Source organism: Stigmatopora nigra, chromosome 1 (genome assembly GCF_051989575.1).
Source record: "Stigmatopora nigra isolate UIUO_SnigA chromosome 1, RoL_Snig_1.1, whole genome shotgun sequence".
NCBI lineage: Eukaryota > Metazoa > Chordata > Actinopteri > Syngnathiformes > Syngnathidae > Stigmatopora > Stigmatopora nigra.
Genome location: NC_135508.1, coordinates 7,074,787 through 7,094,910, shown reverse-complemented (window position 1 = coordinate 7,094,910; position 20,124 = coordinate 7,074,787). Strand labels below are relative to the sequence as shown.

The window sequence follows — 20,124 nt, the reverse complement described above, 5'->3', positions numbered from 1 at the left end:
ATGATCTAGCTACTGTGGCTGAAAGTTGGTCAGTGTATAACGTGGCTTTATTATTGTTATTGCTTACTAATCCACTTTCACATTATTTGTCTAAGGTTTATTTTGATCATATTTATCATGCCAGTAACAGAAAAATAAATAAATAAAATATCATGCTTCTGCCATCATTTTTTAAAAATAAAAAAATAACTATGTGTTGCTATTCAATAAATGAATTTTATATTTCATTTTTCTAGTGAACTTTTTGGATCTTGGCATTCCATTTATTTCTTGCAATGTTAAAGATATGCATTGAGTAAAATTTCCTGAAACAAGGTTATGATACTTCATATTTTATTTAGTGTTCAGGTTCAGTAACAGTAATTTTCGAGATCAGAACAGAACTGAGAGCACATAATATGTGAAGCCAAACTCTGAATTGAATACTAGACCGCTATGTTACAATCTCAGATGATGGCTTTTCTGGATCTGTCATAAACAGACAATTAAATAAATGAAACTCAGAACAATTCTAACAAATTCCTTGCTAGAATTCTAGAAAAAAAGAAAGAAAGAAAAAAAAACATTGCAACATTTTCCACACCTCATATAACACAATTGACAACAGGGAGAAGGCTACAAATGTTACATTCTCATTGAGATTAGAATTAAAATGTAAGTCAGTACACATTGACAACACGTACATTACACAAAACAGTTACAATAGTAGAGATGTGATGTCACGCGGACTGACTTAAACTGCCACTGTGAAAAGCTGAAATTTTGTGACGCGTCTTATGTAGCTTTTGTTCATTGAAACACCTTTTTTTTCACCCAAAAAGCCTGAGTGATGCATGTGAGGATGATGCTGTGTTCATGTTGTGTGGGAATCTTTTGTCCATGACAAGCTTGTCTCATGCACAAATGAATGACAGCACATCTATCAATTCCATAAACGGAGTACCCACCCATAATAATGAAGGCGCACATTTCCAAACTAGTATTCCAATTCTCCAAACCCCCTCAAATTGGAGATTAGTTGTTGTCACAAGGCTAAAGTCCTCAAAAAGGCGTTGCAAGCGTTCCCAGAGGACACAAATACAGCATCTGATTTTAAGTTCTGTCTCTTGCCTAATGGGACAATGCAGCACCTCCAAGGTATCAACCCAAATTCAGAGAGCAAACCTCAGAAAAGCACATTTTCTGCGCTGTATGAATGACATCGTGAGGACATTATAAAGACTGTCACTCCAGTGCTGCCAACTGCTCGACATTGCGCGTGTAGTCAGGCCGGCGCGTCTGGACGATCTTGGGTCGTGCGGGTTGCGCCACCTCTTCCGGATCTCTCTCATCCCGGCCCAAGTTGTCTCCGAGATCTTCTTTGCAAACGTGGACGACGACGCTAGGCGTGGTGGGCGTGGCTGTGTGAAGCTCATATTTGTCACCTGTCGATACATTTTACATAAATCTATAGGTTTATGAGAACCACCACATGAACGATAATGCAGAATGAAACATTATTGTTGATATTGTTCAGATTGATTTATGTCAGCAAGAAAACTTGGAAAAGTCTGGAATCATTTCCAGGAGGTCTTCCTTAAAGTACGATGGTTTGCCTTAGCAGTGCCTTGTAGACTATTGAATGGACTAAGATACATAGGCCATTAGGGGAGAGCTGGCCATGGCCACCACTGGAGACTCTTAATCCAGCCATTTGGTAAAATTATAATATTATCATATTCAATGTTCCCTCTAAGCTGCGCGCATGTGCAATTGCGCACTATTCCTGTCTTCTCTGCGCAGCAGCAATCATATGGCGCGCAGTAAATAAAATCTAAACTTTTTTTTTAACCCCTTTCCCCATGATGGCGCTGTTTACGCGGCAGACAGTGGCAGTAGCTCTGTCCACTCTTATGTTTTTTGTGTTTTACAGCATGTTTTACATGAATAATTAAAGGTAGCTTCTTATGGCAGGTGTGATACTGGTGTGCCCATAGCGAGCAATGATGATGTCTCTCACACTAATACTCAGTGTGCTCAGGGATGTTGTCTTTCTGCCCAGACCAACGAAAAATTAGAGGGAACATTGATCATATTTAAATTTGTCATTATCCCAGAAACTAATTTTCTATGACGGATTATTGCGGTTTTTTTGCAACCCTCACACTGAACATATTACAGTAAAGTTGAATGTGATCTTCCAAATAAATATTCATTCCCATTTTAAGTCTGTTAAAAATGCATAATTGGCAACGGTTGTATTTTAATGCAACAGCAGCCACACACAACCCAATAAGCGACCTTGAGCTATGTTTAAGGGACGATAGAAGTGCAGCTTTCAATGTACCTGGTCCTAACTTGGAGATGGCACACAGCAGGTCATAGTTGACAACAGGCATGGCATCTTTAGATTGCTCCCAACCCACTGGAGGCGAGGCGGGGGGCGAGATGAGAAACTGCTTATCTGGCTTTGGAGGCTCAAGTCTAGGGCTCCCAATGTGGACAGACTGCGTGGAAAAGACGATAGCAATGAGGACATTTATGGACAAAAATCATGTCCCAGAAATGATTGAATTATATGTTAACAGACAAAACCCACAAATCTTACCTGGGCAAAGTAGAGACGCATTTCTTTGCCATGGAAATCACTTTTGTGAAGTCGCAATCTCGCCTCTGCGGCAGCTAGCGCATCACTGAAATTAATCCTGACCCGACGGAAGGATTTGAAGTACTGGAACTGAGCTTCAGCATCAAAAGAAAGGAATAAAGCCTCAAAGCTGGCCTGCAGTGGAAAAGAAGAAGGAGGAAATGCGAGAGTGAGTAAGAAGGGAAAAGAAAAAAACCTTAAACATGGGACAGAACATATGGAATAAGCTATTGCAAGTCATCAAAATCTCAGAGTATTTGAAAAAGTCATGTATTTAAAGCAGGTACTACCTTGTCTTAGTCAAAATCAACTTTTTTTGTCAAATACTGCAAGATATACTTGAAATAACATCCGTTACTAAAGACCTGGTGCTAAAAAAAGCTTCACCCCTCTACTTCTCACTGTATTTTAGTACTGCAGGTACAAAGACACACCCAAACTAAAAGCACAATTACAAAAATTACATTATCCATTACATGTCAGGAATGTGAAATACCTGTAAAAAAGCCCCATACACCTTTCAAGTAAAACAGTCCATTGATAACCCATCATTTATCCATGCAGGCATTCAACCAATGAATCCAGTACAGCATTGGACCACGTCACTGGCAAACTATCCTTAACAATAGATGAGTAAATTAAATAAGGACATTTAAGTTCAAGTCAAACAACTAAGACAATGTGCATATTTGGCAAGGCAGTTATCAGTTCAACTTGACCCTAAAATTGATGTCAAAATTTGCATTAAGTGACTTACCCGAACATCAGGACGATCAAAGACTTCCTGATTGGTCACTGAGGCGACTAAACATAAATGGTTACACTTGGTTGTCTTGATATGCATGACTGGCAATAAAAGAGGCAAAATCTTTTTCCACCTAATTCTTGAATTCGGGGTGCTTGAGAGGTTCCAAAAAGGCAAATGAGGGGATGATGAAGAGGAAGGAGAGAAATGAGAAGGTGTAGGAAGTGTTGCCTTCCCCAGGATGACAGACAGGTGAGCAGGAGGTAATCTGATTCTCCGAAATTAGGAAAAGGGAGAGGTTGGATTTTTGCCTTGAAAGCCTCCTCTAGGCTAGCTTGCTCTATCCTCACACTATGTAGGTACAATATGACCTAGAAAACCAAGTGAAATGTGTATTCCAGAGCTCTCCCGGATCAAGCTTCTTGCTTGCTTTGTTGAAGATTCATCAGCTTGACGACAACCTTTGAAATGAAGGAATTTTCTACAGACTTAGATGTGATGGAGAAAAAAAATGAATGATTCAATGTCACTCTCAGGCTTTACCGTCCTCACCCTCTCTCCCTTTTTATCACGCCACTTTTGCAATATGTTGACGCACGACCCGAAGCCCCTACCCCTGAGCTCAGTGATTGGCTGAATGCTAGAGAGTCCGAGAAAGAGGGAGGAGCTTAGCTATTTAGTCTCGACAGACACAATCCAATGCTGTCTAATCAGATGGAAAAAAGGACAGTGTGTGTATATGAGCAAAAATGACATCACCTGACATTTGATACACAAACTAGCCTGTTTTTTAATGACATTGACATCCAATAATATTGCTTTGGAAAGTCCAAAAGGTTTTACATACACAGATCTTTCTTTATATGCATGTATATGACAAAGCCGGAAAGAGAACGACGTATTGAAACAAAAAGGTGGTGAATGAACAGCTGAGATGAAGAACAGATGGTTGAGTGGCTAGAGGAAAAAAAAAATGGAGTGGAAAGAGTAACAGAGACATGATGGTAGGAAGAATGCAAACTGGAGGGGTGTGGTGGGAGCGCTAATGCTCATGGAAAGTATGCAGTATGATAACACGCTTTTATGAGGTATTAATAGCAAAGGGTGTAAAGAGAATATACTGACATGGTTTAAGGCTAACGTGTTATGTTTAGCACGTGCATTTCCTTTTAACTTGGTTTAATATTTTAGATTGTTTAAACCATGCTGGGTTTTTCCATTGTGGGAAGACAAGATGCTAAATAAAATCTGTGTGGGAAATATATGGGTATGCGGTACTAAATGAATTAGACAGCTCTAAAGTTACATGGCTTTATAATATATAAAAAATATTGAGGGAATAATGGCAGGTGCTATTTGGGTACTGAAAAGATATGTGGTAAATGAATACTTTCATGTGTGGATGAGTGAAGGGGATTATGACTGAATATGTGTTCTATACTTTGTTGCACGGTTTTGGTATTTATACGAGTTTAGATTATATTATATTAAAAGATCTGACCTTAAATGTACATGAATCTCCATGTTGTTTTACTATTGGCTAGAACAGTTGCATGGTTGTTGCTTTTACATCTATAATAATAAAATAATTAAATCTTATGGCAGCTTTTTTTGTTTAGTTATGCTAATAGTATTTAGTCTTAATATTTGTGGTACATAATTTAGACTCAAGTACAATTAATCCCTATTAGCATACATATAAACTGCTTATTTTGCCATAATTTTAAATTCAAATCATTAGATAATACAAGTATTTGTTTAGGGCTATGTTAAAGAACACAGTACTGTAAATGTTGTGATAGTCAACACACATATTGCATTTTTTTCCTCCAATATTCACATAAACAACTCCCACATAGATGAAAACAGGTCAAAGGACTCTCTTTTTGCAAAGGAAATTTGGACATTATGGAACAGGCTGTAAGTAATTTTCTACAATATAGTATTTAAGTATTTATATATATTTCTCGAATAGAGTATTTAATCATTGCCAACTGCAGTTGATGGTCAATGCAAATGGCATAAAAATATTATAGATAAAAAATAACTCGGTGTAATGTTTACAACTGTATACATAGCTTGGTATGACCCTGTACGGCATTGGTGTCAAAGTGGCGGCCCGGGGGCCAAATCTGGCTCGCTGTATCATTTCGTGTGGCCCGGGAAAGCAAATCATGAGTGGTACTTTCTGTTTTAGGATCAAATTAAAATGAAGAGTATAGATGTCTATTAAATGTCCTGATTTTCCCTCTTTTAAATCAATAATTGTCATTTTGTAATCAATTTTTCTGTGTTTTTAGTTTAAAAAAATCATTTTGTACAATCTAAAAATATATTTAAAAAAAGCTCAATTAAACATTGTTTAATGAATATTCAGGGCTATTAATCCAGTTCTTTTAATCTATTTATTAAAAATAAATCTAAATATTATATCTAAATATCTTGAAATCAAGTTAACCTTAAAGCGGCCCACGAACTAATTCGAGTCTGACACCCCTGCTGTATGGTATATTAATGTTGAGATATCTATCTTTAATTCTTTAATACTATGTTGCATTCAAGCAATCCAACAAAACAATTGTACTTTAATGAACCTAAATACCAGAGCACTTCCTTTCCTGTCATCACAATTAGTTTCCTTGAACTTGGAAATCCCAAAAAAATAAATCTTCCACTGTGAGTCATGCTGCTGAGCAGCCCACATTCTATACCACAACCAAAACAACAGACCCAGTGGAAAATGTTGTAACCTGACAAGTCAGCTGACCCATAAACCCTTTTAGGGACTCTGTAAAAAGAAAAAAAATATGCCAAAGTAGCATGGACAAGGCAGAAGTACTTTAAATGTATTTTATGGTTTTACCCTAACCAATGCACATTTGGATTATGTTACAAAAATGGAGTTCAGATATAGTAGTCACTATCATAAAGGTGACCAAAGTTCATGACCTTGCTTATTTAAAATATTTCCAAGCATGTGTTTGGAAAAGATGACGAGGTAGATGCTACTTAAAACTAAGGAGTTTAGGAAAAAATAGCTTTTTTTTCCCCCATTCTCTTATTTATGTATTATGATACAATGTTTCCATTGGATGTGAGCAATGATATAAACAGACAAAGGATATTTTTTTTGTACTGTATTCCAAGATGTCCCAATTGGTAAAGAGCTTTAAAAACATCCTGCTTATTTCCACTGACTCAGACTTTCCAGTCTGACAAACACATCAAGCATCAGCATTTTTAAATCAGTTAACAAGTAAATAACGACAATTTTGAAAATCCTCATATCATCAATCTATTCTGTTGATGGAAACAGAAACTGATCCCATATTCTGAAATTATCTAATGCTGACAGAGCATTATGATGAACCTTTTTTAAAATCAATGTCAACAAACATCCCATCACAATGTAGGAAGTTTGTTGTCAGAAAATCCTTTCAAATTGAATACGTGAGCCAAACAGTGACCTTGCACAAGTCAACACATTTTAGTAACTGTAATGAAATCAGGAACAAATTCACAGTGTCCCAGCTGAGATGTTGCATACAGTACTGTTTAATATCTAAGTACTGTTTAATATCTAAGTACTGTTTAATATCCAAGTACTGTTTAATATCTAAGTACATTTGACCGGTGACCAAAAAAACGGCGACCAAAAAAAAACGGCGACCAAAAGACCGGCGACCAAAAGACCGGCGACCAAAAGACCGGCGACCAAAAGACCGGCGACCAAAAGACCGGCGACCAAACGTCCGGTCACAGTTAAATTGGGTTGTATTGAGTTAGTTAGAGGCGTTAGAATAAAAAATACATTTGTTAGCTGTATTGCTGTGTACTGAGTTATTTTCAAGATACAATAAATTTTGGTTGTTATCCAAACCCTACAGTGAAAATATTGTGTCAGTTTCATTTCTTCAGGATTGTACCATTAAGAGATATGATTTTTAAAAGCGCAGAAATGGGAGGTGCACTAATTTTTGTGAAATCCAATATATGAGAAATATATTTTTTGACAAATTTAATTCTTTTTATTTAGTAATATCTTAATATCTAATATTTTTTCCGGAAAGGACTTCTCAGTTATTTCAATTGAATTATAATTATTGTTATATAATTTATTCTTGCCAATCGTACAATACATACATGCTTTTCTACAATTGATGTAAAACGTGGTCACAAACTTCTGCAACCATTTCCTTGAGCACACCTTATATCCCCCATAAATGCAATTATAACATACGATAATCCATAATTTGTGCATTAAAGGAGATCTGCAGTCTACACAACATTGGATGCGTCAAACTAACACTTAAATAGCTAATTTGACTATTTGCACCACCTATCGGGCACTTAAATGAACTGCTAGTTGTTTTAAGATGGCAACTTGTTCTATTGAGTTGACCATCGAACCGATAACAAGAATACATTGATAACAGAGATCAATATATATATCAGGCTTGATACAGCAATAGGATTATTTTCCTTTTTATCCTTCTTACCTTCAGAGTGTCATCATTAAATAAATCCTCTGTCACTTTGTATGCAACAACAGCATTTGGAAAAGCATTAAAGTGGACATCCGCTGCCGTCGCGTCCTCTTCGTAAACATTCTCCGATTGCTGCATTGCTTGTATTTTGTGGATATTTGTCGAAAGTGCTTTCTGGAAACACAGGCAGAAGGTCTACATTAAATCCAGATTAAATGTTGAACACACCCACTCGCCATTATACACCTTCTCTATTAGCGGCTAATATGGAACTATCGTCATCATGTTATGTACCTGTAAAGCTTGAGGCTTTTCCAGTGCTTCAAATCAACGTGTTTTCCGGACGAATATAAAAGACTACTCCACTAGCTCCAATAAAGCTGGACGACACCGCTCGTAGGATAAACTGAGCAGGAACCGAGAAGACGACACTAAACGAGCAAAGTGGTGCCAATGTCTTCTTTTCCACACTCCAAACCCCAAAACGATACCATAAGACAATAAGTCTCAGCTATTCAGGTTATGTAATCTAATAGTTAATTGTTTAGCGAAGACCTACAAGAGTCCAAGAGTGCCAAAAGAGAGCGTCAAAAACTGGAGCGGATAAGCGGAAATGACGTCATTCCGCAGAGTAGCTGATTTCCAGTCTCGACCATGCGTCTGGCGGCTCACCATGACGTCACGATTTTGATGTATATATTCGTTTGAGAGGCGCTCGGGTGAAATACGCGTAAAATATTGTCGTTTTCATAGTATTGTACCCCCTTTTTTCATTACTTCGTTATTGATTATTTGTACTTGTTATTTATTGATTGTTTATGTACTATCTGTTTGTGTGGTTATTATTTAAATCTCAAAATACCTGTATAATGACAATAAAATCTTTAAATTCATTTCAATTCATAAACAACTAATTTTATGTTTTTTCTTGCTTTGACATTATACCAAGAGGGGTGTTAAATGTTTTGTGTTTTCAAATAGGCGTTCCAATGGCAATTAGTCATCTTTGGGTTTATTCACAAACTAATGCCAGTTCTTGGGCAAAAATACAATGATGTGAACAGATGAAAAAAAATAAGATATTGAGTGGATTGCCCTGAAATCAATTAAAAGAAAGTATGAATAAAGAGAAAGTCCAACTAAAATGTTCTGGTGCATCTGAATAAAGTGACTTGGCTCAATGACTTACATATTTTACTGAAATGCCATGTTGATCATCTATGATAACCAGAAACTCTTTCCATCCATTTTCAATACCACTTGTTACAGCTGACTTTGGGCAAAAGGCAGACTACACCCTTGACTGGTCGCCAGTCAGTCATAGGGCACACAGAGACGGACAACCCTTCAAACTAACACCACCAAGAATCATTCCCACTTTGCCTACACCAAAATCAGGCGAATTTACCATTACCCCATCGGGTGATTTCCAAATACAATCGTATGAAATTATTACCAGTTTTAGTGACTTTTTAGGTAGAACTGCATGGTACTTCAACTCAAGTTATGCTAGGTTTTAAGCTCTGAGTCATGTGGGGATCAGGTTGGATTTAATCCTCCAGAGAGAGTCTGCGTGCGGGTGCAAGAGTGAGGACAGAGAGGGAGTGAGGGAGGTCTTATTGGGTTTGTTGTTTTGGAACTCTGCTTAAGGTACAGTACGTATTTGTTTTTTTTTTTTTTTTGTTTTAAAAGAGGAAGACTGGCTTCAGCTCCTGAATTTAAATGCCTAAAAAATAGTGGCGGTCTCTGAATTTGGAATTTTTAACACTGACTGGTCACCCAAGAGCCATTTTCTTTTATGCTTTGGACTCCGTTCTAACTAAAATCATCCTACAGCCATCTGGGAGATACATTACTAATATTTGGAAGTATGAATCTAATTTTTTTCAAATATAAATTCATTTTTAAGTTAATTTAAACCTATTCATAGTATCGCACTCTCATTAATTCTTTTTCAGGAAGACACAGATCAATGTTAAGACTCAGTCGTGAAGTGAGAGAAATTGCTATGTCTAAAATTATTTTTTGATTAGAAATTTTGAACCCCCAGATAGTGCTACGATCCAACAAGGTAGCCATTTAGCCTTTTTTTTTTTTTGCACAAAACGCTTCTATGGCTCAGTCAGACATCTGGCCTAACCAGGACCTCTCAACGTCCACCGTGGTCCATAGCCCTGTCACCTTTTGTCCAGAGGAAAAAAAACTGAGAGACAAAAATAATGAGGACGACGACGAAGGAGAAGAGGTTGAACTTGCTGAAGAGGTGGGGGAGGACATATTGTTAATGGCCGAGGCAGGAGATAGGCCCGCTGAAAAGGAAAGTATAGCTAAAGGCAAAGAGGAAGAAATGGTGATCGACCTAATAGCCATGACAAGTGAGACAGAGGAAAGCCAGGAACGAAGTTGGGTCGGGAGTGGCGAGGAAGAGAAAGGAGTACACGAACAGTCCGACTTAAGGGATCAACAGACTAAGAAAGAGGGCAGAATGAGTGAAGAGGTACTGCCAAGTGGAATTGTGTGCCATTCTACTGAAGCACTGCAACTTGAAAAGGACAACAATGAGGACAAAGATCATGAAAAATACAAAAATGCTCAAAGTGTGAAAATGCTTGAGCACATAAAACTAATAGAGAAAGCTGTAGAAACACAGGCAATGAATGAAGAAGATGTCAAGTCCTTTCCGGATATAGGAAGTGAAAAAGAACCTATCGATGGAGAGGAATTGCTAACTGAAGAGCTTATAGAGGAAAGACAATGCTTAAATGAAAGTGAAATTGTGACTGTTGAAAATGAGAATTCCTCATTAGCTGTTACACAAAGTGAGAAAAGCAAAAGTCATGAAAGTGAAGAGAATAAAATGTCCGAATTGAGTGAGGAAGAAATGAATGAGGGTAAAATCCAAGATGAGGAGCATTTTAGCAGGACTGAAAAAATTTGTCACTTTTCTAATTTGGTAGATGATGAAAGTGGCCAAAATACAGAAAATAACCAAGAGTGTGGAAAACAAGAAGAACCAAGCGAGGAGATCATTCAGGTAGAAGAGACATTCCACGAAACAAATATCTTAGTACATCTGGCAACAATAGATGAAGATGAAAATGCCAGTAAAAAAGATGAAGAACATAGCGACCCGGAAGAACTTATTGCGATTGTAGGAAATGTACAAGAAGAGCAAAGATCATGTGACCTTTGCATGGTGCATGAAGAAATGAGTCTCTGCCCGCCAATGGAAGACGAAAAAGAAGAAAATGCCTTTGGAGAAGAACAAAATACCCACGAGATTGTGGGAATAGGCACAGATACAAAGAAGGAAGATCAACAACTGGTAACATTGACCACAGAAGGAGAGACTAACCATGTGGAAACAAGTCCAAAATCAAAGAATTCCAATGAAATTCCCATTACAACAGAAGATGTTACTGAGAGTGATCAAGCCTCATTTAGTAATTCATGGGATTTCCTTGAAGATCCATTAGTAACAGATGAGTCTGTTCACATTCTCCAAGTTCCAGATACAAATTCACAGGACAACCATGACTGTACAGTACCTACAGAGCAGGTAGAGCATGAAGATCAAGACTTGGCTATAAATTCCAAGCAATTTCATGAAAATCCAGTGACAATTGATGAGGTTCAACCTTCAATGACACTTTCTCAAAAGTACCAACAAGATGAACTAACCAATAAGGAGATAGATGAGAACACAGTTGAACTTTTAGAGGCTAAATCAGACAAATCCCATGAATGTTGGCAGATGGACACTGCTGATTCATGCACTTGTTTAGAGGACAACATGAAAGATATCAACATGGAGTTAGAAATGAAGACCAATGGTAAAGATGACCCCTCCCAGACTTTACGTGAAAATCCCATTCTCATATCTCACCATTCTTTTGTGGAACCCACCATTCAGACGAATCAGTTAATTGATGAGGTAAAATTACCTGAACCATCCTCCTCTAACAACCTGGATAGTGCATGGGAACAAGAAATCACCAAAAACATTTTACAGGAAGATGGAGTCCAGAATTTGGAGATGCTAGATTTGGTGAATGTCACAATGTCTTCCTCAGACGAAGCCACCAAACCGAATATGGAAACTGAAGAGCAAGAGCTGACAGATGTTGTATTAGCAAGTCCCTTAAGTGAACAAAATGAGGACATTGGTAGTGATAGAACTGGGACATCAGAAATAAATGAGGAACAAGGAGATAGTTCCTTCTTGGAGATTGCTGCAGATGAGCAAATTGCTGAGGGGAAAGATAAGATCCATATCGACAGTGACCTTGGCCACAATACAGAGAATATGCATTCAATAACCGTTGAAGAACACATAGAAGAGGAACTGGAATCTGAGAAAGTGGCAAAAACGTCTTTGGAGGAGCGCAATCCAGGGGAATCCCAAAATGTGGGCCATGAAAACGTTCAAGATCATTGCCTTTTGCCTCTTGGTGAAAAATCCACTGAAAGTGATGATGTGAGTGAGCTAGATGAAGCAGAACCTGTGACCGTCTTAGATGATGAGGTTAAAGTGACCATCATGAATGAAAACACACAATTTGAAGAGCTGGGGAAGATTGCCTTGAAAGAGGCTATAGATAACCCTTCGAATGTTGACCAAGAAGACCAAGAACCAGTTGGTAATGTGTTAGAACTGGATATTAATGGAAAAATTAAAGAATTGAAACAAGCCATGGAGAGCGAGATACTCTATCCAGATAAACAGTCAATAAGGAAGGAAGTGAAACTGTTGTCTACTAGACGAAAAGATGATGCATGGATTAAAATGAATCAAGGAGAAACAAATGCGATCTTGGAAAGAAAAGACCAGAAAGATAGTCTTGTAAGAACAGACCTCAGAGATCCTTTAACAAGTAACTCGTGTCTAGATGTGAGAGATGCGTGGATGAAGGAGCTGAAGTCAGTCATTAAAAATGAAAGTCTTCCCAAAAAGAGAGATGACCAGGTGAAGAAAAAGAGGGTGGTGCTATTGGAGGATGGACAGCAATTCTTTCCTCAGCTGGATAGGAAGACGGAGAGGCAACCCGAGATGGTGTCACAAAAAGTTGTGGACAAAGTTTTACCACCTGTGCAGGATAACACAACAACAACAACAACGCCAGACGACCAGGACGAGATCTCACTTTATGTCAAGGTAACCAAGTACATAGATTGTTAGTATGAGATCATCCAATGCAAATATCAAAGTAGCCGTCATGTGATCTAATGTGTAATTCGGTATATTTGGTCACAAAAAATTCAAGTTACAAAACCATTTTCGGGGCAAAGGAATTTTCTAAGTACTGTACCAGGGTGCTCGGACATTTGGTCGCCAGACTTTTGGTCGCCAGTCAAATGGTGACAGAGAGTTTACTCTCAAAATTATATTCATGAGAGTTTAACATCTAAGAGTTTAATATCTAATTACATTTGACCGGTGACCAAAAGCCCGACGACCAAAAGACAGGCGACCAAAAGTCCCGTGACCAAACGTCTGGTCACGCTGTAACTGGACTCTATTTACTATAAAACAAAATCATTTACTGGGTACAGTAGCACATTATTAGAGGTTTATCATATCCAAACATATCTAATGGAAAGGTTTAATACTTTGAAAAAAAATGCACCAATACTGTGTGAAAATAGTTTGTCTGACATTCCCAAAGAAAACTACCGGCTTTAAATTTTTGGTGTCTGACATATCTATTTTTAACAAGCATACAAGGTCATCTTTCAACTGTTTTTTTTAGATGTGAATTGAAATTAATTATCAGAATAGTTTGTCACATATCCATGGAAACAAGTTGAGAGCGATTATTTGCAGCGTAGGAATGTTATACTGTAGAAGGTAGAAGGCTAATCTCTGCATTCTCACTCTCTAAGCTGATTAGCCTGCGGTTTGGTGTTCACAATTATGGGTATAGTCGTCTGGAAGCAGCACGACACATTTACTGAACATTCCGTCATTACATTTACTACATTTTATTTTATGTTGTAGCTACTGTATGATTTTTTTTTAAATGCTTCACTTCAAACTGAAACTGTACAATTTGAAACTTGTCAGCGTCAACTAATGATTGAGGTACATTCAAATTTGCAGGTCCATATTTTGCACTTCAGTACAAAAAAAGTGGGAATAAAACAAAAATCAGACCTCACATATGTCACAAATTATTCTTTGGCCTTCCAACAATTCTCTTTCTTTAATACCATATCATAGAGAACATTAATATTTCTCAAATACATGTCTAGCTGGTCTAATAAATGTCTTTATTTGCGTCTAGGCGGGCAGTGATGGGGAGAGCATTGGTAACTGCCCATTCTGTCAACGACTTTTTATGATCCTCTGGCTCAAAGGAGTCATCTTCAATGTCACCACAGTTGACCTCAAACGGTATTTTTTACTGTAATTACGCTTTCAACACTGTCTATATGTACATTAAAGATAGAATATGTGTTCAGAAATAGACGCAAAAGTATAAATTGCTCACTTAGCAGCCTTAGGAACAATATAGTTAACACGGGATCTATGTATAGTGGTTCTCAAATACTTTTTGAGTATAATTTGTACCATCTCCTAACCTTCCTTTTGGATTACTAGGAAACCTGCTGATTTACAGGATCTGGCTCCAGGCACTAACCCACCATTTATGACCTTTAATGGAGAGGTCAAGGTGGACGTCAATAAGATAGAGGAGTTCTTGGAGGAGAAACTGGCCCCACCACGGTACACAAACATGAGTGCACTGCCTAGTAATAAGCAAAGTTGTTAATATAACGCTCTCTTGTTAAGTAAAAGTGAATATGTTGTTTAAAATGTACTCAAGTAGAATGTTTTGTCTGCACTTTTGCCATAAACAATGCCCAACAGATTCACTATATAAAAATTGTACTCGAGATAGGGAACAAAAAGAGCCAAAAGTTATTTTTTTCCAGATTTCTATATAGTACAACTTTGTGTTCTCACTTAAAGTTCCTTCATTTGTTTTTTTTATAACACCAGATTCCCCAAACTGTCACCAAAACATGTGGAGGCCAACACAGCTGGCATTGATGTATTTGCCAAGTTTTCTGCCTATATAAAGAACCCAAGGAAGGACACCAATGATGGTAAGATACAAGAACTTTCTACTATTTTGGGGGGTAAAATTACATAATATATTGTTTTAAATATGACAGATGGTTCTGGTGTCAAAATCAAGGTCGGGGGTCCTGATTTGACCCACCAAATATGTTAAAGTAGATTTCATTTCCTAATTTTCACCAATTTGTTCAGCCTTAGAGAAAGCACTACTAAAATCCCTTCGTCATCTTGATGACTTCCTACGGACTCCACTACCATTTGAAATTGATACTGACGCATCAGGAGATGACGTGGAGTCCACCAGGAGCTTTTTGGACGGGTCAGAACTCACACTAGCTGACTGCAACCTGCTTCCTAAACTCCACATTTTGAAGGTTTGATAATTTTTCACTAGTAGGCACCTCATTGGTTTACTACTGATTAGATTTTCCTTCCGCTTGTAGGTTGTAGCTAAGAAATATCGTGGATTTGAGATCCCTGCAGAGATGACGGGCATATGGCGCTATCTGAACTGTGCTTATCAGAGAGAAGAATTCCACAACACTTGTCCAGCTGAGAGAGAAATTGAGTTTGCTTATACTGGTGTTGCTAAAAAAATTAAATGAAATCAATTCAAATGGAAATCCAGATTCATAAGAGTTCAACTCTATATATTGCAGTAATCTAGCCCCGTCACCCCTACATATAAAGGTTAATTAAATACAAGTGGTTAGTACTTCGGCCTCACAGATCTGGGTTCGATCCCAGCTCAGTCCTCATTGTGGGGCATTTGCATGATCTCCCAAGGTTTGTGTGGGTTTTGTCCGGGTATGCATGGTAAGCTAGTTGAACAGTCTAAATTGCGTCTGAATGAATGGTTCTCCATCTCTTTGGGTTCTACGATTGGCTGGCCACCGATTAAGGGTGTACCCTGCCTTGTGCCCATAGTAAGCTGGGATAGACTCCAGCACCCCCTGTGATCTTTGTGGGGATAAGCAGTTCAGAAAATGTATGAATAAATACATTCTTTTTATATGCATTCATTTATCATTAAGTCAGTGATTTATTTTAGTTAAGATGAATAATTTCCATAATTACGATTTTTTTTCAAATGATTGTTTAGTTTACTGTTAACATTCATTATAAATAAAATGTCTGAAAATTCCCTGTATTTTGAAAATAACCTGTAAATCTTTATTTTATTAAATAATTGGTAAGCGATACATTTCTGGAAATTAATTTCTGAATTGCTGGAATGCGAATGTATTTTTAAAATGATTTAAAAATTTTACATGCATGCACATTTTTTTCAAACCTCTTTTATAAACAAATGAGCAAATTCTAGAGAAACAAGGCTGTATCAGTGTATTGTATTTTCTTCTCTGCAAAAAATGAGTGACATTTCACAGTGTAACCCAACAAACATAACATTACCAGCAACACTGCCACTATTATAATCCAATTTGTATAGTTTTTGCCTGACAACAATTTCAGTTACACGATAAACCACAAATAACTGTTTTAGCTTTCTTAAGCTAAACATTTTCTCTATAAATATGATCGCAAATTGTCTTTTGTAAGTGAATTAAAATGATTATCTGCAATAATTTCTAGATGGGATAAGGAAAAAAAGACCACTTCACAAGACTGCCTGCCATCTTATTACGACTTTGAATGCACATTTGCTTCATCACAGAAAAATAAGTCAAATTGCTTACTGTGTTTTTGTCTCCTTTAAGTCTCTAATAAACTACTTTTGATACACAACTAGTAATTGCTGTCAAATTCTTCCATTTGATTTCATGGGACAACTAATAGTTAGCAAATATTTAGCTCCATAGCATGGGTCAACTCTTTCGCTGTTCACTAAAAGCAGAATTTATTCCCGTTCATCGGCTGAAAACAAAGCATTCCTCAAAAGTTACCGTCTTGTGTCCTTAAAAAAATGCATAAAGTTAAGTTAACATCCATCTGAATTAACTGGATTCTTCTTCTAATTGCTTTAGCCTCTTCCTTAAATGCTCAGAGATGTCATTAAGAGGATTCCTTTTGCTACTGAGAATTTTCACTGCCTCGCCAAACCTACTGATTTCTGATTCCCTGTAGCAAGAACATAAGAAAATAAGCACAAATCATTTGATGATATTAATTACATGGAATAATGAACAAAAATAACGACTTACAAGAGTTTGCGTTTCTGTAGCGGTCTCATCTGACTGAAATTTGTCCCTGCACACTTTTTAACAGGCCTGTGGAAGAGAGGGTAATTAGTGGGTTGGTTAGAAAAACTAAATGCCGTATTTTCAGGACTATAAGGCGCATATAAAAGTATTAAATTTTCTCCAATATAGACAGGGCGTCTTATAATCCAGTGCGCTTTATATATGGACCAAATACTAAAATTGTTATCACGATAAAATAAAATGAATCAGTCGATATGAAAACTACGCCAAGCAGCCCCGACTCTACTATTTTCTCGTAGAACAAAAAGTACTGCGCAGTGATTGCTGGGATATATAGTTTTTTTTGTAATACACCGAATGGATTGTGGCCTGGCGATCGGCATCAACACAGTTGCTAACCATGGAAGACAGCCTTGGAATAGTTACGCTAGCTACAAGCTAGCTACTATTTGCAAATGGATTGTGGCCGCCCGGATGAACGTATAAAACTCAGCATTTTCGATGACTCATTTGGAGAATTGTTCAATTCGGACACAGAAAATGAAGACTTTGACGGATGTGTGGGTGACGATGACGTGAGTACATTGTAAAATGGCTAAATAAAATACAACCGAACTCTGTTTTGCTTCCGTTGCCTTTTTAAAAATGTATTTTTACCGCAAGTTTGTAGTGTGCATGTGTAAGATGGTGTATTTTTGCCATGCCTGGCTGTTGTCTAAAAAACGGTGCGTCCTTTGTGTGTTTAAAATACAGAAATAGCGCTCGTTACTGACACTGCGGCTAAAAATACGATGCGCAGTATAGTCGTGAAAATACAGTAATATTCACTAACAATCACTTTCAAGCAGAAAGTGTCGAATATTTGGAGACGGCGGGTTTCTAACAATTGTACAACGCGGCACGTTCATTTTCAGTCAACTTACAATTTGCTTTTGCGGCGAGCTGTGGGGCCAGTGAGGGATGTCGTGGTTGGGGAGATGAGCTCAGAAAGCTCCGGCAGGGCTTCCGCAAGAACACTCATGTCTCCCACAACTGGAGTGGCCTTCCGCCGGGCTTGCGCCGCCAGACGCTCTTTTGTCAGCTTGATGGTGCTTATTTCTATAAAGGAAACCCAAACATGGTGAGCATGTGAAGCTTCCCTTTCACTGAGCGTTTTCTACTTTTTGGGAGAATCCATCAAATAATCCAGTGGTCTCAAACCGGTCCTCAAAGGGCCGCAGTGGGTGCAAGTTTTCATTCCAACTCAACAAGGATACCTTTTGCAAGTGCAATCAGTTAAATAGAGCCAGGTGCGACTTATTTTAAAGACACCTGATTGGTTAAAATGTCGGCACTGGATCGGTTGGAACAAAAACCAGGACCCACTGTGGCCCTATGTGGAACCAGTTTGAGACCACTGAAATAATCCATTTACTTACTGTTGAGCCATCGTTCTCTCCTTTCTTTCATCTTTTCCTTCTTTGTCATTACCTTCTTTTTTTCAGTGGGAGCTACAAGCACAACACACAGAGACAAAGTTAACTTGTGAAGATGAAACGAGGCAATCTAATGTTGTATTAAATGTAAAAATAAAAGTTTGCAAATCTTGCCTGTCTTGGCTGTTGTGGAGGGTTCTGGAAGGTCTTTGAAGGTTAAAGTCTGCCGTAGGGCTTCGGGAGTAATTTCTGTTCCTGAAAATATGCCAGCGGGGGAAGACATTTGGTTCTGGACCTGCAAAACAATAAATCATTCAGTAGAAATTTAAACAAACAAGCTTCAATGAAAAATAAAATGGTTTGAAAGCAGCAATATTAAACCAGTAGGGTAAAATAACCCACTTTGCAGAAATCACTTGAAGAAACAAATATTTTAATGCAGTTAAAATCTAAATCACAGGTGTCAAAGTGACGGCCCGGGGTCCAAATCTGGCCCGCTGCATCATTTTGTGTGGCCCGAGAAAGTAAATCTTGACTTTCTGTTTTAGGATCAAATTCGAATGATGATAGATGTACATTGCATTTTTTGATTTCCCCTTCTTAGAAACAATAAATGCAATTTTTCATCCAATTTTTTTCTGTTGCAATTTAGAGTGATCAATTAACTTAGTATGCATGTTTTGGGCATGTGGGAGGGGGGGGGGACTGGAGTACCCAGAGAAAACCCACAAAAACCCAAGGAGAACATGGAAACTCTACACAATGACGACAGACCTGGGATCGAACCCTCGACCCCACATCTGTGAGGCAAATACAAGATATGTAGATGAGCCGCTAATTGTGTTAATGAAGGCGGTATGGACGTTATTGAGGGTGTAAATAATAATGTCGCACTATATTCAATACATTACGACAAGACTCGTATTTACCAACGACGGACTGTACTTACAAGAGCATTTGCTGTAAATTTAGGAGAGCCATTTTGCACACCGAAATGGCTCGGTTGCAGTGTTTGGAAGGAGATGGGATTCTCTGGCTTCTTTGACGAATCATCAGTCGACAACGCCGTCAGTTTCACTGCTTTCTGATGTAACCTCTGACGGACGTTCTTAATTTTTCCAACCATTATTCCAAAAAGTCAAGCTCCTTGGGAGATATTAAGCTATTTGTTTTAGGTTGGGTTCCGTACCACGACACGAGTGTGCGTCTTTTTCGTAGACTATGGCAATAGCAAAGTGTCGGTGATTGTATAGCATCTACCGCCATCTGGCGTTGTGGAGGTAAAAATAAAGCTTGGGGATGATCTTTTTTTTGGTCAAATTTGAATGACTTTTGGTTTCTAAACGAAAGCCAAAATAGGCAAACCTAATAAATACATGACTTTCATCATATCTCCATATCAACTCCACAGTTTTCTGGTTTGTAAATTTGTACTTTTATTTAAATTCACTGTTTCTAGGTCAAGGTCACCCCTGATATATTGCCCTCAAAGTGGCTTGTGTTGTCCAAATGGGCCCTAGATAATGTCATGTGATGCTTTTTATCCATAAATAAAACATCTTTTGTTTAATTTCTGGAGTATTCCAAAAGATGAAAGAATTTGGG

The 20,124-nt window shown here is 37.8% G+C and overlaps 3 protein-coding genes across 5 annotated transcripts; 1 reads left to right on the top strand and 2 right to left on the bottom strand.

The window, feature by feature from the left end:
- Positions 1-316: 316 nt before the first annotated feature.
- Positions 317-8,472, bottom strand: LOC144203078 (calcipressin-1-like). 2 transcript variants are annotated; one of them, XM_077726335.1, is made up of 5 exons: positions 8,153-8,472; positions 7,871-8,032; positions 2,588-2,761; positions 2,327-2,486; positions 317-1,424 (listed from the first exon to the last, which is right to left on the bottom strand). In XM_077726335.1, exons 2-5 carry the CDS (start codon positions 7,994-7,996, stop codon positions 1,225-1,227), a joined length of 660 nt encoding a protein of 219 aa, XP_077582461.1. In that variant the 5' UTR covers positions 7,997-8,032; positions 8,153-8,472; the 3' UTR covers positions 317-1,224. The 2 variants fall into 2 exon arrangements, with proteins under 2 accessions (XP_077582461.1, XP_077582469.1); XM_077726343.1 differs by lacking the exons at positions 7,871-8,032; positions 8,153-8,472 and adding an exon at positions 3,384-3,956.
- A 986-nt stretch (positions 8,473-9,458) lies between these two features.
- On the top strand, positions 9,459-16,144 carry LOC144198954 (uncharacterized). Of its 2 annotated transcripts, XM_077720233.1 has the most exons (7): positions 9,459-9,726; positions 9,817-13,013; positions 14,143-14,252; positions 14,460-14,585; positions 14,862-14,968; positions 15,135-15,316; positions 15,386-16,144. In XM_077720233.1, exons 2-7 carry the CDS (start codon positions 9,972-9,974, stop codon positions 15,545-15,547), a joined length of 3,729 nt encoding a protein of 1,242 aa, XP_077576359.1. In that variant the 5' UTR covers positions 9,459-9,726; positions 9,817-9,971; the 3' UTR covers positions 15,548-16,144. The 2 variants fall into 2 exon arrangements, with proteins under 2 accessions (XP_077576359.1, XP_077576354.1); XM_077720228.1 differs by having other exon boundaries at positions 9,459-13,013.
- A 132-nt stretch (positions 16,145-16,276) lies between these two features.
- On the bottom strand, positions 16,277-19,781 carry slx9 (SLX9 ribosome biogenesis factor). Its single transcript, XM_077720244.1, has 6 exons — positions 19,469-19,781; positions 18,694-18,814; positions 18,523-18,594; positions 18,028-18,202; positions 17,105-17,170; positions 16,277-17,021 (listed from the first exon to the last, which is right to left on the bottom strand). Exons 1-6 carry the CDS (start codon positions 19,643-19,645, stop codon positions 16,898-16,900), a joined length of 735 nt encoding a protein of 244 aa, XP_077576370.1. The 5' UTR covers positions 19,646-19,781; the 3' UTR covers positions 16,277-16,897.
- Positions 19,782-20,124: the final 343 nt, after the last annotated feature.